This window comes from Lygodium microphyllum, chromosome 26 (assembly GCF_053477565.2).
Source record: "Lygodium microphyllum isolate KBCC chromosome 26, Lygodium_microphyllum_v1.1.10, whole genome shotgun sequence".
NCBI classification, from domain to species: domain Eukaryota; kingdom Viridiplantae; phylum Streptophyta; class Polypodiopsida; order Schizaeales; family Lygodiaceae; genus Lygodium; species Lygodium microphyllum.
The window spans coordinates 112,863,463-112,881,895 of NC_141160.1; the positions used below are offsets into that span (position 1 = coordinate 112,863,463).

Below are 18,433 nucleotides of genomic sequence, written 5' to 3' on the forward strand. Positions count from 1 at the left end.
ATTTGGACTCCACCCCCCTCACATTGTGCGGGTCCACCCCGTCCTAAAGCGCTAATAAGGACCCCCACAATGTGAGGGAGGGGGTGCTCAAGGTTTTGAAACCCCCCCCCTTTGCATTGTCTGAGTCCCCCTTTGTTGATTGGTGTTTCTCATATGGATGCTACACATGTGCAACATATGTAGGGGGCTCCTGAGCCTGCGAGGAGTGAAGCCACTCCCAATGCTCTGCACAAGAGCCTGCTAGTATTAAAGGCACTCCTAGTGCTCCAACGCATAAGAGCCCATGAGGAGTGGATGCAGTCTTGAGGAGATGCTTGTAGATTTCCTTGGTCTATGGGATAAGAGCATTTGTTGCATCTACAAGTATCCCAGTTGTTTTCTATTGTTGCCTGTGTGAAGGAATGGATCAAGGCCTTACAAGTCTACCTTGAGGAACATGAGGCCACTTTTTTGGAGCAGATGTCTGCTAGAGAGATTCCTATCAAGGGCCTGCAGTATATTCACATGAATGATGCATTTGTTGATAATCCCCAAAGGAAAAGGTTCTACAGGGCAATGCTGAGGGTTTCTGAGGGCATAAAAAAGGCAGATCTACAGTGTCCTACACACAATCAAAAGTGTCATCTCGTCAAGTACTTTCATGGGTTTGTATGCTTTATGCATGTGTTGCCAACAGGGGATGAAGGAAAAGAGCTTGTTCAAGACCTAGAAAATACACAATAGCCCTATGAAGTGGAGACAGAGGGAGTGCAAGAGGTTTCACAGCTAGTAGATGTGGCCAGTGACAAGGAGCAAAGGGCTCAACTCAATATTGAAGCTTTGAGAAGCGAGAATGTTGAGGTGGTGGATTCTATTGTTGAGCAAGAGATTGATCAGGATGTTGGTGGAGTTCCCACAGCTCTACTCCCCTCCTTCTTTATTGGCGAAAGGCAGTATGTTCTCATGTTTGATATCCATGCCCTTTTTAACATCAAGGAGAACTACTACCTAGCCATTGTTGCACAACATCTAGAAACAGATTCTAATCTTATTGTACCGAATTGGGATAAGTACCTCTCCACAATAGAGACTTTGACTATGATATACAAGGATGCACTCTAATATGAGTCATCCATTCCTTTAGAGGAAGAGTTCAAGGCAACACAAAAAAATTTGAATGTTTTTCACTTGGGCAGATCAAACATGACTCCTAAGTCCTTGCAAATCGGCCAATCATCAATTCAAATATGGAGTGAGAAGTTGCTCATTTGAAACGAAAATCAGAAGGCTTATTTCACAAACTATATTCATTTGGATACTGCATTGATTTCCATAAAAAATTTCCTAAGACTCACTATGTATATTTTGTTATTTTTCAGCTTATCGTGTACAAAGATGGTTTCATTGGCCGTGCAGGTGGCAAATGGAAGGGAGGTTTAGGCAAGGACTCTACCTTGAGCCATTACATCAAATACCTCACCTTTCCAAAGTTCATTGCATTCCACCACAAGTTCTTAAGGGACAATGCAGAGTTCACTCTTTTTGCATTGAAGACCCTATCAAGGTATCTTGGACTATTAGGTGGAATGCAAACAAGGTAATGTTTTTGGAGAAACACTAAGCTATGAGAATTTTTGGTTGAGGCTCCGATTTCCAAAAATTATGTGCCAAATACCACTTAGTGTACACATCATTCGGGCTTATGAGTGGGATCAAGGATCCCAATATGTTTGTAGAATATGGAAAAAGGCACTTTCTTAGAAGTAGATCAATTCCAAAAATTGATCAACAGTCTTTAAATGAACTAGAGCAACAATTACAAGAAGAAGCTAGGCCATTTTTAAAGAGACCAAGAGTAGAGAAGTGAGTTTCATTGTTGTATACTCACGAATAGTGGTTTTTTGAAAAAAATGAGTTGTATATTTGTTATGTAAAATGTTTCTTCCAAAAATAGATAATTTATATGTATTCCTTTGTGTCAAAATTTTTACAAACACCTCAAGTATTTACAAGTAATTGTTGGTTATAGGTATCCAAGTTTTTCCTCGCCTTTGTCTAGTTCGTCGCCACATAGTATGTTTGATCGATGCATCAGAATTCTCCCACAATTCTTTTCTTCTTTGTCTCTCCAAATGTTGCATTGCTTTGTTGATTTTAGATGTTCTTAGTACTTTTCTATTAGCTCTATGGACAAGTTTTCTATATGTCAATTGGTGTAATTCTTCTCAACTGTTGGCTCTCTCTACTCCTCCACCATGTCTTGTATGGCTAAAATAGCCAGTACATGCTTGATAATGGGTTTGCTCCATACCTTGAGTTGACCATACTGATAAAGTGCCATATTCCTTGGCAAACCAAGAGGTGTGGTTATATATAATGTGCTATCAAATCATAAGGAAGGATGCCAAATTAGTGCTTCATGCACATGCAATTAAGCAATTATACTTTATCAGATATTATGAAGATAACGTACCATGTAGTGGGTAATGTGTTGATTTGTCCATGCACTAACCACTGACTTTTAAAATTCGTCCAGTGGTGTTTCAAAGGCCTAGTAGTCATCTAAGTTCCATGCGTGCATGTCACAAAACTTAAAGATTTTATCTAAAGACTTCCAAACGTTGGCCTTGCGTGATTGTGCTTCACCACTGTCAGCATCATCCATAATTGCATTGTGGATTCACTTCCACCTATTAAATTTAATTCTTTGAGTGGAATGTTTTAGTTGACTAGGATTATTAAAGGGTGGTGGGGATAAAAATCTATGTGCTTTCACATTCCCAATGGAGAGTTTCTTTGGCATGTCTTGGCCATCCTTTGACCTTTTCTCGTCCCTTTCAATCTTCACATTTCCACCATGCAAACCAATGTCTGACAATGCCTTCTCAAGTTCTACAATTGCCTTGACCTGCATAGACCTAAGTCGTATTGTCCAAGCAAAACATATATACAAGAAAAGTAATTTCTCAATTATCCTACACAGACCATGCATTGTGTAGATATGGACTCAAGGCCAGGAAATATCTAAAATTGCTCTCAAACGTGGATCTTTGAGGTGCCTATTGGGTGCCTTTTTCCCATTCCTTTTTTCAATTTCCTTTGTAGCATGCAGTAGCATGCATGCACTGTATGCATAGGCTATTTGAATTGGCCCCTTTTGAGACATTGTACATGCACTTTAGAGTCTTCAAATCACCTGCTAGATGCCACTCTACTTTGAATCTTCCAAATCCTTCCATGTCCAAGATTCTCCCATTCCTTTGCTCACTAATGATTTGGGGTATATTTATCTTGTGGAAAATCCAATGTAACGTTTCAAAATTCTCAAACATAACCTAGAATACACACATATTATAAGCTTGTAGCACAACAATAGTATTAGCATAAGTAAACTTCCAATTTAAAATATATTGTTCATCTCAAAGCACCCTATAGAGAATGTTCTCTGATTGGACACTAAACCATTTTGGATTGTGCTTTGAAATTGTTGGATCAAGTGCCCTATTCATTAGGAAGATGGTGACCCGTTCTAGCTTTTTATCCTTCACAATCTGGCACTCATCTAGCTTGAGTACAAATTTCAGGAGACCATCACATTCATCAAGAGTTGCCTCAAATAATTGAATAGAGTATGATTGTAGGCCCTCCAAGTTGTAAAATATATTGTTGTATTTGTTGTAAACCATCACCTCTCCTGATGTCAAATGATACGTATCTTCGATATGAAATGGAGCTTCCATGAGTTGTAGAACTTAACCATTCACTTGTTTTCGCATTCTTTTGAGTGATGTTGGATTTGGCAACATCAATCCTTACAGCTTAGATTCCTTCATCTTCCTATAAAGAGATTTGTAAATACCTATGTTTCCCTTGTTACATATACCTACCTCATCCAACAAAGCTTGCATATCACTTGAGCTAAGTTGACTCCATCTCAGGAAAATCTCAATCTCTTGTTTTGCAAGATTTCAATACTTTAGATCCTTCAAGATTGCTTTGATAGCTTCCTTATCTAGAAGCATTTTAAAGTGTTCAATTGAGGCCATTTTAACCATTTCCGACAAAGCTTACTAAGAATGTAATATCCCTAAACGGAGACACATAGTTATGCAAAGGATCTTTAGGATACAGCTTCCTATCAGTCCATAGGTTTATGTTCCTCTTTCCTTATAACCTACAAAGTTCTTTGGATATAAAAGACATGAGACAGGGTTTGTTTTTCTTACTTAATGGCTCATACTCGCGATCATCAAGCTCGACATGGAGGTGATATGCCTCTCTCATGTATCTCTTTCATGATGATCCGGGCACTGCCGTCTCTCTTGTGATGTTGATTTCATCCTAGCCATTTCCATTCATGGTGTTGATTTTGCCCCTGCTATCTCTATTTGTGATGTTGATTCAGCTTCATCCATCCTTGTTTGCAGTGTTTGTGAAGTTTCTTTCAAAAAAATGAGAGAGAATACTTGGAAATCTTCCAAACATAATGTGGCGGGCACAATTTAAAGCTTCACATAGTCTTTTGGCTCATCTTTTGATAAAAAGAGACTATGTCATTAATTCCAATCGATTCAGATACGAGTCATCAAGTTTTGACCACCGGACACTTAATTCCAAGAACTGACCTCTAAACCCTTAATTAAAGCTAAATGAAAAATTACAAGCTATGGGCTAATTTGTGTATTTTGAAAAAAAAATCCAAGAATTTTTAAATCTTTAGCCATTTTTATTGATTTTAGAATTATCTCTCTCTATGCTAAGGTGGAATTTCTTACAAGGCCCAAACTTGAGTCCAAATCTCCCCATGGGATTTGTTTTTGTCAATTTGTTTGGATTTTTGAGTGTGGAAACTTCATAGCCTTGGTCAAGTTCAGTGTATTTTTTGAACAAGTTGACGACTGGAGTTTGCTAGAAGTTGTCGAACATCTTGGAGCATGTATGATTTCTTACCTAGAATCTTGCACATCACGGGGATTTTTCGGTTCATGAGCACTTTACATTACACTTATCGAATGCACTGCACTCGGGGGTCGTCTCCTAATCTTATCCAATACATACATGCCATGGGTTGGATTTATGCACATTTTGCACCATCATTGAGAACTAGCACGGCATGAGGCCTATTGTGGCTATATGCAATAAATCTTAGATGCATACCCACTTGAGAGAGAGCCTTCATTGAGCGTGCATCGATTCTTGCATGCACAAGAGTTGGGATTATTCATCACTTATATAGGAATTTCTAGTTGAGTGGGAAAAGAGGTTGGGTGAGTTTGAGAGTCGTGAAGGATACCGCAAGTTGTGAGATGGATTACTTTTTATCAATATCATGAGGACCATTATTTTCTTGAGTGACAGTGAGATTTGGGGAGGGTGGAGCAAAGAACTATATTTTTTCTTTGTTGAGTGTTGAGAGGTGAGATTAAGGATTGTAAAGTAATCAAGAAATTGTGTTTGCATCTTGCATAATGCACAGGCACATGTAGAAAACCTAGGAACCATATTTTCCAGTGCATACATCTTTTTGTGTATGGCATAGCATGGTTTCTTGGTCTTGCACTTTTTCGAATCATATGAATGGTTGAACACAGAGTTCATTTTCAATTATATATTTTTACTAGGGCACATTGTATGAAAATCAAAGGCAGGAAAACAAAAGGACACCATCATATAAAAAGAAGTAGTTGTTGATGGCTGCAAAAGGCTCAGAAAGCTTCTTTTGGATGGTTGGAAACCCAGTTGGATTGGTGATGAGGGTTTGATTGCTTTGGCCAAGAAATGTAGAGATCTTCAAGAGGCAATGTTATTAGAGAGAAATGCCACAGAGCAACAAGTTTGGGTCTGATGGCACGGAACTGTCTCGAACTTAACGGCTGGATTTATGTAACAGTGAGACCATGGGGCGATTTTGAGCCTTCTTGCATTGCAATGAAGGAGCAGTCAGGTCCGGGGCTGGAGCCACCGGCATAACAATTGCAGGTGTTGGTGCTAGTGTGGATGGCAATGGCGGAAAAGTAGCAGCAGTAGCGACAAATGATTGGCTTTGCAAAAGCTCCTGCAATGCTATTGTGCACCTCTGCATAATAGCAGACCCTTGGCAATGGAGGTTGTGTAGTACTACTAGACCAAGTTTGCTCGATGTATCTATCACAAGCAATGCAAGGGCTATTCTTCAGTGCGTGTGTGTACTTAGATGACAAGAAGCTTGTCGTACGGGAAAAATATATTGAGCACGGGAACAAGGAAGAGGTCGATGTCATTGATGAGGACTGGGATGGCTCGCCTTCAGGGGCAATGCCTAGTCTCAGCTACATCGCGCAATGAAGATCTGCAGGACCATGCGCTTCTTGCCAAGTACTCCTCTGCTGATTGTAAGATCAGTGGCGTGTTCTTTTACTCAAATCGCTTGATCGTATCTTCAGGATATGATAACACTAGGCGCTCCGCGCCTAGACTCGCCCCGGCACTTCGCACGGGCAGGCACGATTTTTGCCCCCGCGTTCTCTTTTTTTTCTTGCGCGATTTTTTGTTGTGGAGCATCGTATTTTCATGTGTTCGGTGATTTGTGGTGCTTGAAACCTAGGCACAAAGAACCCAGTTGTGCAGGGGTTTTTTGTGTGATATGTGTCCATCTCCCTTCCTTCTAAAAAAGGAATAAGAATACAAAGACGAGGATTTTAATAGTCTAGCTGGTCTTGGTTTTCACAATTTGTTAGAATGGGTGGAAATTATGTCCACAAGTCTCATGAAAAAATTGGCACACCACTTTATCCTTTATCATGTATCGCTTTATATGATTGCACTCTAAGGAGAAATAAGCTATGGATTGTAGTACCTTCTCTTGTGGATTAGCTTGATTGCCTTGATTGTGCCTCTAGATGTAAATTCCTTTGACATCAAGGACTGGCCTAACCCCTACGAGCTCAAGATGGTCTTCCCAGAAGGCCTTCATGCTGAATAAGAGCATATAAATGGATTGTGCCCATGCAAGAGTATCCAAATACTTTGGATACGGGTCCCGGTGTAAGGAACAAAATGCCAACACAACATTGCACCTTAAAGGTGTGGATAAATATATTGCTTGTAACTATTTACAAAGAACAATTTGAAATTGTACTATGTCCATACTTAATTTATGTGAAGGAACATCGTTTTAAAGAGATTAACCAAGGAAGTTGATTGCAATATGACAAAATCATACTAGGACTAATTAGCAACTTTAAAAAATCCTGAAGGGTCTCGATTCACCAAGAGGCTTCTAACACAATTTAAGCATTAGTTTACACAAGCCTAGAAAAAGTTAAACATTGACTATCCCAACATATCGTGTTATGGATCCCCCTCAGTTTTGACCACGCACGTCACACCGCGAACCATCTCAACACAACACCTGAAGCTAACACAGCACCATAACTCAACACAACACAGCACGTCACGGCTCCCTCTTCAAACTAGGAACCCAACTCAACACCGTAACTCAACTACGTGCTCAAGACATAATGTGGTGTTGCATGCCTCTAGACCATGTTACTTGTGCAAGTTTTTGCACTGTGGACCCGTGGGATCGAGGAGCTACCATGACATATCATCATTGGAAACCAATCAATGACGTTTCAAGGGACCAAAGTAAAGACTTTACCCTACGGATAGAGGGGTTGATGCGCATCGCTCCCCCTCGTTTCTTACTCTTTGAACCAAGTCCAACAATGGTTTGCTTTGGTTTGAGGAATAATAGCAATGTTATCAAGTCAAAGCTGACATTACATTAGATGGCTAATGGGAGTCACTTAGCATCAAAAATTCAATTCCCATTTCAAATCGATCCTTGTGGGATTGAGACAAGACTTTTCTTGCAAAGTAAACTCCAATAACTCAAGGCAACAAATGTTCAGGACTGTTCTAACGGATTCTGAACAACAATAGTATTGATTACTTCTTGATGGGCTGCTAAGCATACGTACTATCCATGTTCAATTTAGTTAAGCAAATTAGAGAGAGATAGAGAGAGAGAGAGGAAAGAGAATGCAAAACCTACCAATGGATGACCATGTCATTTTAACTCTAGCTAATTCATGGAGTACCTCCATTTTTGGAGGTACTACATTAACTACAAAAGTTATGACACAAAAGCTAAATAAGGTCAAGTAAACCATCCATACATTATGAAACTCAACCGCACACAGGTGTGTTAGTGGAATTTGCCTAGGCATGTCCTAGCTCCTATTTACACAATTTTTGCTAGGTCAAGTCTGCCAACATGCATTTATAGCTTTCCTCATTGAACAGGTTCATTTGCCAAGGCTAGTCATTAGCAATGATGGCAGCATTCAGAATCTCTCCCAGGTCAAACCCACTTTCAGCTTTCCATCCTCATTAAGGACCAAAAGAGGGCCTGAGTTATATTATAACTCAAAAAGATTTCTTCACAATGTGCTTGTCATTGTTCTCTAGGTCGCATTCATGTTTTGGGTACATCATGGGTGTCCCTTCAAATACTCTATCTCGCATTAAAAGTCACGTGCTTACATAGTTTTACAGATACTCCATACATACCTTTGTGGTGACAAGCACTTATCTTTCAGTTGCTATTCTAACTTCTACATAAAAGTCAGGAGAGAAAGTATGCTATATAAGATTCAGTATTACTTGGTATCAGTATAAAAAGAATATTACAAAGGAATATCAAAGCCAAAAATTAGCGGCTCTTCTCAACAGAAATTTACTGTTGCATATTACCCCAGCTAAAGGGGTTTTGTATTTCATATGACCTGGTCCTAATTTGAGAAAGATTGAAAGACAGTGGTTGCCATATGTAATTTAAGTAAATCATATGTAAGCCTCCAAAAACTGCCTCCACTAACAGCTTGGCTGAACCTCAAAGCGCTGTAAACAACTGTCCCCCCAGTGATCAAATTTTCTGAAGTCAAGAATAGTCTGACATGAAGTGCTTTAGAGGAACAACAAGGGCTGACAAGTTATCCATACTTCCTGCTAGGTAAGCAATTTCCACCAGAATTTTTGCCATGATCTGTCCCATGTGTGAAGCAGATGTTGAAAAAGTTGTTGCAAGCATGTCACCACTATCTCGTAAAGCTTCCCCTACGATGCATGCATCCACAGCTGCATTATCCACTGCAGATCCTGTAAATTCTGCCCCAAGTCTAGGCTTGTCCCTCGAAACACTGGCATATGGTTCAGGACTTAGCTGTCCTGGAAGAGGTAATGCACCTAGGAAAGGATATCTATTAAGGCCACCCATAACTGCTGTAATATCTTGCCCTGATTCAACAGCATGAAGCACATTGCAAACTTCTTGTGGGGTTAATGCCTCAAATATGCCATCAGATGCAAGTACTAGAAATGTGTCATTTTCTGATATGTGGTGCCAGCTTGAAAGCTCTGGTTCGGAGATGACACCAAACCTGGATAGCAACCAAAACCATAAGAGAGGGTGAACGATAAACACTTCTCTGCTAAGACTAATTGACACTTCATCTTTAAGAGTAGTCAACCTTTTGAAATCTATGTCACCAATGGATCGTGAAACAGCTAACTGGCCATTCACTCGAGACAAAGAACCATGTGTAATAAAACCTCCAGTTGCTTCTATTCGTTGCCTTTCATCTAAACGGTCAGGCCTGTGATCGGAACTCAACTCCTTTGCCCAAGTTTGTCCATGATGCATTGACTCCCACCTCCTTCTAGGCACCTCCTGCTGATGTTTCTTGGACCTCATGGCATAACGTTTCGGGATTGCATCAACAAGGTGCTCCTCTGCTAAGAAAGGTCTTTTAATAAAGCAGTAAATATGAAAATCTAAAGCATCTTGACATGACTTATGAAAAACCAATTATACAGCACGCAGAGTCTTGTGTCATAAGGCCACTGATGAAAAGGTAAATAAAAGCTTTGAAAATACACTTACCAGACTTCTCAGCATCAGTGTCACTCCCATGAGAGGAACAAATAAGTGCCTTGGAGTCCCCAACATTTGCAACAAGAAGTTGATCATCCACCAGCAGAGTAATGCATGCTGTTGAGCCAGACTTCAAAGCTTGTCTAGCTGCTTTCTATCAAGACATGAACAGCTCATTTTGAGATGCCAACATCACAGATATCTTCTTTCAGTAACTTCTGAATACAAAAATTGCAATCATGGTGACAACTAGTAAAACCAGAACATTGGAAGTGCAAATGCAGGCCTCACATATTAATGCCATATATGTTGCTTGCTTTTTCACTGGTGAAAAGACTTTGTAATGGTTGAGAAGGCTAACCATTTGAAAGGCAGAATCAAGTTCCATGATCGACCGTCGTAAAGCATCCTCCAGAACATTCCGGTACACAAAAGTTTCTGCTGTCGAGATATTGGAATATGCTAAGCAAGTGCTGGTTTCAAGCCATGTGGACTCAGATGCATACATCAAGGGACTGGTTCTTGCAAAGAGCTCATAAACACAATGAAGGAACTGTTGTCTGATGGAGCTCGCAAGAAAGTCACTGGCCTCCCTCCCCCCATGACCATCAAAGACTCCAAAAAGACTTGCCTCTTTCAAATTTGATTGATTTTTGTCTGCACAACAATCAGGAGAATCATTAAGATCTGCCAAAAGACCAGAATGTCATGAACACAATCTTCTTTGTTAAGCAACCTAAAATTTCCTCTTAATTAATCGAATTGTTATGGCATTCTTATGGCTCTAAAACAGTCCCAACAAGCATTAAACCAGTTTAAACAAAACTTAAGAATATTCGGTACGACTACTTGCCCAGAATGTTCTATAAAAGGGGATTCAGTGTGCACTACCTCTCTCATCCCTCTATCCCACACCTACAGCCTTCAGTTGCAGCTCTATATTGTCATCATCATCTCATCTCCATCTAGGATGCCACCTTGCCATCCATACTTCCCTAGAAGCTGTCACCTGCACTCACAACATCCATTCAGGCCTGTGTTTTCATTCTCATACATCTGTCCTCCACACTATAGAGGCTGTCGTCAGACTGATTCAGGCTACGTTTTGTCATTTCCAGCCACTTATACTGCCGCATTTTGCAGCCCTGCTTCACAGCCCTTTGACACCCACTGTCATCATCTATCCTGTCTGTACATGATGTGTTTGACAGTCTTCATCTATGCTGCCACCTCAGATTTCTGCATTGACATTGGCAATATACTGTACTCAAGATCCACTCTCAAAGGACCACTTTTCCTAGCCTACTCCCATGAGAGAGAGTGGCTGTTGGACCACCTCTGCTCCTTAAGCACAACGGGTATCTATCCCTTGTTCATTTCAGCATTCATTTCATCCTGCTCTTCTTCGTTGATCATTGGTATGAGTTCACCATGTTTGTGGAGTTAAGAAACCGCGGGGTTTGGCGGGGCCTTTTTTTTGGTTGGGGGAAGGGGGGGGAGTTTTGTGTGGGGGGGAGCATAGCACATATACAACAAACATTGACATAGAACTCAAAACACAAGAAAAGAATGAAATGATGAATCATGTACAGTGATGATACAATGGAGCCTCAAGGTTCTGTAAAACCAACCTTCCTTGACAGGTAGGGTGGTAGATGACCTGATCCAGCTCAAATCACAGCAAACAACAAATTCACAAACCTGAAATTACACACTTTATCAATTGATCTTGGACAGCCGATACCCGACTGGCCTCAACAACTCGCATCTCTTGCACTATTTCTTTATTGTATGGCTGAAAGATTGAAAATTTTTGAGATTTAGGGCTGATCTCCTTCAATCTTCAATACAAAGGGCTGTCACAAATGACCAATCGCAACGAGGAATAATTTGCTCCTTCCTCTAGCTTCAAACTTGGGCATAATCTGATCCTTGGACTCCTTGCATGCAGGCCAACCAAATAGAAAGGGACACCCCTCAGATCAGCTGTGAATTCCCAATTCAGAGCTCCTACTCTGAACTTAGGGTCTTCAATTATCGGATCCTGAGGGTGCCTAAGAAACCCTGATTGCTGCTGTGAATTAGGGTTTCAGCAGCAAAAATCACTGCTGCTCTTCACCAAAGGCTGAAATATGCAGAGATTTGCTGAGGGAATGTCAGAGAATGAGAGAGAGAATCTTTTGGATGATAGCTTTGATGGCACCGACAGCTTCAAAAGAGGGGTATATTGAGCCCTTCTCTTCTATCGCCGCCTATCACTAAGACAAAGAAGGAAACCTCATGCCCCCATCTTGTCACATTGCATAATCAGCTGTCACCCATCTCAAAGCCAATCCAGCAGCCCCAAAATGCACCAACAGCTGTCGACCTCGCTGGAGAGATCTTTTATCAACCTTTGAATGGCTCTCACCACACTCAGCAGCCCCAAACCACCTCTGTTAGCTTGCATGGGCAAGTTTGCCAAGTCGTAGCCTTCCAAAGTGATTTTCAGCATTACTTACTTAATTTTCAAAATTAAATTTCTCAAATTTAAGCAACTATCCATTTGACCCTGCCCATTGATCAGCCGGTGACCACCCACATTTAATGTGCTACCCACTAAGGAACTTTAAGTTGTTCCAAACATTAAATGGCCGTAAATTAGCAATAGTTAATTAATTAATGCCTAGTCCTAATGCCACAACAAGGAGAAGAGAGAAGACGAGCTTGAGAAGAGGGAGAAGAGAGAAGTGGGAGAAATGAGGAAGATAGAAGAGGAGAAGAAAGGAGAAGAGGAAAGAGGAAAGAGGAAAGAGGAAAGAGGAAAGAAGAGAAAAGAGGACAGGGGAGGGGAGAAGCAAGCAAGGGCAGTTGCGAGAGGAGTAGGCATCAAGTGTCAAGCAAGAACAAACCGTATGATAGGTGACGAGCAGGAACAAATTGTGTGGATGGGCATGATTTGGTAATGTGGCATTCCAACTTCATCCATCCCCTATAAAGAATGCAGATCCAAACACGTTCTGTCTACCATTTCCTATCAAGAATGGGACATCAGATGTCCTACCCAACCTAGACACATTTCAGGCCAGATTTGAGCAAGGGCAGCATTCTGATTGTCTAATTCAACACGTCCGTTTCCTATCACTATGCACTCCAATGTCCACCCTCTTGGATTTAGGTTGCAGGAATGCAAGTACACAACTTGGAGAAGAAGAAGCTTGAGAGAGCTCAAGGCGTATTGAGAGGTATCAACAAAGAAAATTTCCAAGACTTAGTATACCTTAAAAATGAATACACATATATACAAGGAGAAGGGACAAAAACCTCCTAAAGAGGGAAAAAAGTGTTTCATCATTCCAAGTGTGTTCACGTACATCACTATCGAAATATGGCAACAAAATCCCCCTTGAGTGATGTGGTGAACAAGAACTAGCACTCATATATAGGCAAGTGTCATGCCTAGTGAACTAGATCAATGCACAAGGGGGACCAAGCCCAAAGTTTTGCAGAAAGCTTCAAACTTCTCACGAGACAAAGCCTTTGTGAGCACATCTACAAGGTTGTCCTATGTTGGCACATAGACCAAGTTTATCTCTTCTGCAAAGAGTCTCTCCCCTTCACATAATGAAAATGCACCTCAATGTGCTTAGTACATACATGGAACACTGGGTTCTATGCAACTATAATGCACTTTTGACTATCAATAAAGATGGTGGCAGCAAATGATTTTCCAACACCTAAATCAGCCAAGTGGCGTCTGAGCTGAACACACTCAACCATAGTTTTGAAAGCTACCCTATACTTACCTTCACAATTGGAAGTGACTACAATGGGCTGTTTCTTGCTCAACTACAATATGCATGAGTTGTCAAGCATAAAGCAAAAATCGCTTATGGATAGACAAGTATCACAACCATAGTTTTTTCCTACATGAATCAAACGTCAAACGCAAACATGTATGAAAGTATAAAACGAATATGATTCCTGTAAGAGTGTGCAACGGAAAGAAAAAAGTAAACACAGAGAGGAGGAGACAAAAAGAACACAGGAGAGAAAAAGAACAATGTGATTGTAATGACTGAAGGTACAAGGCTGCAACGGTCAATCCCAATACACAACTCTACACGTCAGTGTGGGTGCCGAACGGTAGCAAGGGATGAGAGAATGAGAGCTAGCTGATCATGAAGGATCAATGATCAATAATAAAAGTGGGAGGGCAAGTTACCTATATATAGACAAAAAAGATAAAAAAACTCTAAACGTAGTCAAACCCCTAAAAATTTGTCAAAAGTGCACCAAAAAAATGCACTAATATGCCTTTCATTTTAAGTGTCTAAAACACATAAAATGACAGACAAAGACAATGTCAAAGCTGATAATATCCTCATCTAACTAAGACTTAAGGCTCACAAATAGGAGATGACCACACAAGACACACGATTGCTAACATCCTCTCTTAGATCTTGGATGTAGCAAAAGGCCAAAGGAGATGCGAATCCAAGGGTGGTAGGAGAAGTGCCAATGTCGATGTAGTCTATCAATGAAGAAAACCAACGTGTAGGTTTAAAGTATAGCAATTGAGCAAAAAGAAGTGTACACGACTAATAGAGAGAGCAAGTAGTCACAGCACGATTGTTTGCATAATAGAATGTGAAGTGCAAAGTACGAAGTACAAAGTACAAAATACAAAAGTACAACCCTTAAACGCTAGGGTTATGAAAGTGGCTTAAAGTGCACTTACACACAGATGTATTTATTGTGTGATAAGTGACCAAAATGTGTAAGGTAAATACACAGATGCAAATAAAAGTGACTGAGGGAAAAAAACCTCTTACGGAGAGTAAAAAGTGCCCCAATGTCCTACGTGTAAATCATTGACACTCCCATGTGAGCGTAAGAATGAGTAAAGCCCAACCAAATCCCTTAGAGTGATAGATGATCAGCATACAAGGGTCATCCACCAAAGAAGATCAAATTTAAAGAATTGCAGAATGCTTCAAATTTGTAATAAAAAAGAGCTTTAATGAAGATATCTCCCACATTCTTCTTGGTAGGACAATAGACAAGGCTAATATCCCCTATATGTGGCCTCTCTCTAACAAAGTGATATTGTATCTCAATGTGTTTCTCGTACGTGCATGAAACACTAGGTTCTATGCCAGTGCAATGGCACTTTGACTGTCGGTAAACAAAGGAGTAGGCTCCACAACATCTACATCAAGTCAGCCAACAAGCATCTCAAACATACACATTCAACTATAGTAGTAAAAGCTGCCTTGTACTCAACTTCACAAGACAACGTGGGACAATGAATTGTTTTTTTCTAAGCCAAGAAAGAAACAATTGCCATAAGTAGAGTGACGAGAATCATAATCACTAGCCCTGCTAGAGCTTATATATGGATATCAAACATATCACTACCCTCCTACAAAGACGGAATCATACAAAGACAGCTTAACGCCAATCTCCATCGATGCGCTTATTAGCTTGCAATCTTGGAAGCAAATCTCTTAAGGAGTTTAGTAATATGTCTGGACAATGACAATCCAATGCCTCTAGCGTCATGAATAAACCGAATGCCCAAATAGTAATATAAAGGCCCCAAATCTGACATATCAAAAGTTTGCTGCAAAGAAAATTTTCTTTGCTGAAATTTGATCAGCATGTGTCCCTATCAATAAAGATCGTCCACATAAAGACAAATGCCCAGCAAGGAACCCCCCTCTTTGCATACATAAAGCATAGATTCTAATGGGCTGTTTATGAATCCTTGGTTGAGTAAAAAGACATCAATTTTTTTATACCAAGCTCGTGGAGCTTGTTTCAAACCATAGAAGGCCTTTTTCAGCTTGCATATCAAGTATTCCAATCCTTTAACTGCAAAATCAATGGGCTACCATACATACACTTCTTCCTAAATTTCCCTATGTAAAAATACAATTATAATGTCAAGGTGCACAATCCAACCATAATGGACAGCCAATGCAACCATACACCTAATAGTAGTCATATGGGATGTAGGAGCAAATGTCTCCTCATAATCAATGTCTTTCTTTTGTGCATAGGTACCAATGGCTTTCTTCCCATGTTTCATTCTTCATGATAGAATCGTATTCAACTTGCATTGTTGCCATCCAATGCACACTTTGTTGTGCATGCTCAAAAGAATCAAGTTCATCATCATCAGGTGTATTTGCTACGATAACAAACTCCACAGCATCAACGTAATCATACAGACGTATTTGTCTTCAAGTACAACCAGTAAGAGGAGCATTCAAATGATTATTTTGCATAGTCTGCAAATACCATCTAGGTATATGCCTAGCTTCTTGATTATGTACATGCATTGGTTGAACTTGTTGTTCAACATCTTGCCAAATATTCTGATCATTCTTAGACTGAATTTCTGCATTATTTAATGGAGCAGTTGGTTGAACATTTTATTCATTTGATGGAGCTCCAAATATATCATCAAAAGAAATGAAGTGACCCCTCAAACACATCTTTTGCAGCTTGGCATGTGTCATAACAAACAAGAGATAATTTTGATTTTTTATCAAAAAACACATCTCTACTAACAAAAACTTTCTTAGAAACAAGATCGTACAATCCGTACCCTTTACTTTCACTATTATACCCCACAAATATACATTTGACAGCCTTATTGTCCAACTTTTTTCTCAACGCGGAAATATGAGCATATGCAAGACACCCAAATGTATGAAAGTGACCAACTGAAGGTCTACGGCTGTTCCAAGCCTCAAAAGGCATAATATTATTAAATGCTTGAGTAGGGCACCTATTCAAAACATGACAAGCACACATAACTGCGTCCATCCAAAAAACATGTGGCAATTTCTTAGCTTTCAGCATACATTTGGCCATCTCCATGAGTGACCAATTCTTCCTCTCTACAACCCCATTCTACTGTAAAGTATATGCAATAGTAAACTAATGTGCAATACCTTTTTGCTTTAGAAAGAAATCCAGCAATGAAGACATATATTCCCCCCCTCGGTCCAAACAGAGAGTCTTAATCTTACAGCCAAATTGATTTTCCACGAGTGCAGTACAAGCCAAAAATGCATCATACACTTCTGACTTTTTAACCAATGAAAAAACCCAACAAAAATATATCTAAATGCACAATCTGTAACTTGACCTTAGATCTAAAAGCAACATCACAAGGGAAAGGAAAACCAATGTATTTTTCCCAAAATGCATCCCTCACAAATGTGCTCAGTAGGTCTCTCCAAGAGAGGTAAGCTTTTCAACATTTGAGTACACTACAGAAGCATTAAACTACCATAATTCATATGCCCCATATGAGCATGCCATAACTCTACCTGTGACATAGCACAAGTAAGAGTAGATGCCAAATAAGTTGATCGACAAACGGAGTAAGCATCTAACTCATAAAGTCCATGAATAATGTGTCAGCGAGTACCAAGTTGAGATTTTTTTATCTTTGACCATGCATTTGTCATTATCAAGAGTGACTTGCATTCCACATTTTGCTAAAGAAGAAATGGTCAACAAAATCTTTTTTATACCACTATCAAAAAACCAAGTACTAGCATCCTCAGTAGAGCTGAATGCTCTATCTGCCCAAGAAAAATCATAACTACAAGTACAAAAACAATAGTCACAATCAATGACAAGTGCCAATAGAAGTAAAAGATGCATATGAAACTCACATTCCAAACTCTTTTTTCTCCTTGGCAATGCGTTTCTTGCATTCTGTGATATAATGACCTAGCTTTTTACAATAATAGCGCTTGCCCTTCTTAGCTTGTGTAACCCCCCCTGCTTCTTGTTGTTCTGTGAAGTTCTAGAACTTCTAGAACTCTGCAAAGTATTTTTGGATTGATTGCCCTTACCTTTCTGCTTTGCAACAAAAGCTTATTCAAAAGCTACTACATCCACACCACTTTTTTTTTTGTTTGCTCTTCTTCCAGCAATAAGCTAACCAACTTAAAAAAAGTAAGTGGCTGTGAAAAAACTCACATTGTAAGATTCAATGCAATGTGAAAGACCAAATAAGACGGTGGCAAAGAGTTCAAAGTAGTAGAAATCATCTTAGCATCACAATAATACTCATCTACATTGATCAATTGCTTGCACAAGTCTTGAATTTTATTGAGGTGATCTTACATAACATCACCTTCTTCCATCTTCACATTTTCAAGCTCCTTCCAAAAAAGAAATGCATACCTCATTCTTACCAACAAACATGTACTCAAGTGTAAGCCATGCTACTCATGAAGTAGTAGCAGAACGAATATGCAACATTATCGACTGCCAAACTGCCAATGAAATAACTAACAATGCTTGGGCATCCCTAGTGTCCCAAGCCTCTGAGTAGTTATTCTTTAAAGCAGTGGCTGTTGACAACTTCTTGCCTTTGTCCACGTCCTGCTACTTGTTGAGAGGTTGTTGTTGCATCCTCTTGCCTTTGTCCATAACCTCTTGCTTGTGGAGGGTTTGTAGGAGCCAAATCACCAAGAGGTACTTCTTCCCCACTGACATAATCCCAAAGACCTTTTGCAACTAGCACAT

At 39.9% G+C, this 18,433-nt stretch overlaps 1 protein-coding gene across 2 annotated transcripts in view; it reads right to left on the reverse strand.

Moving 5' to 3' along the window:
* Window positions 1-8,602: 8,602 nt before the first annotated feature.
* LOC148013694 (putative protein phosphatase 2C 76) overlaps window positions 8,603-18,433 on the reverse strand; it is a 44,551-nt gene continuing 34,720 nt past the window's right edge. The window contains exons 2-5 of one of the 2 annotated variants that reach the window (XM_087667779.1): window positions 10,257-10,552; window positions 9,905-10,049; window positions 9,492-9,756; window positions 8,603-9,401 (exon numbers count right to left, since the gene is read on the reverse strand). In XM_087667779.1, the coding sequence (XP_087523905.1) occupies window positions 8,903-9,401; window positions 9,492-9,756; window positions 9,905-10,049; window positions 10,257-10,552 (1,205 nt within the window). In that variant the 3' untranslated portion in view covers window positions 8,603-8,902. The remainder of the gene's footprint in view (window positions 9,402-9,491; window positions 9,757-9,904; window positions 10,050-10,256; window positions 10,553-18,433) is intronic. The other variant, XM_087667780.1, reaches the window with a different exon arrangement.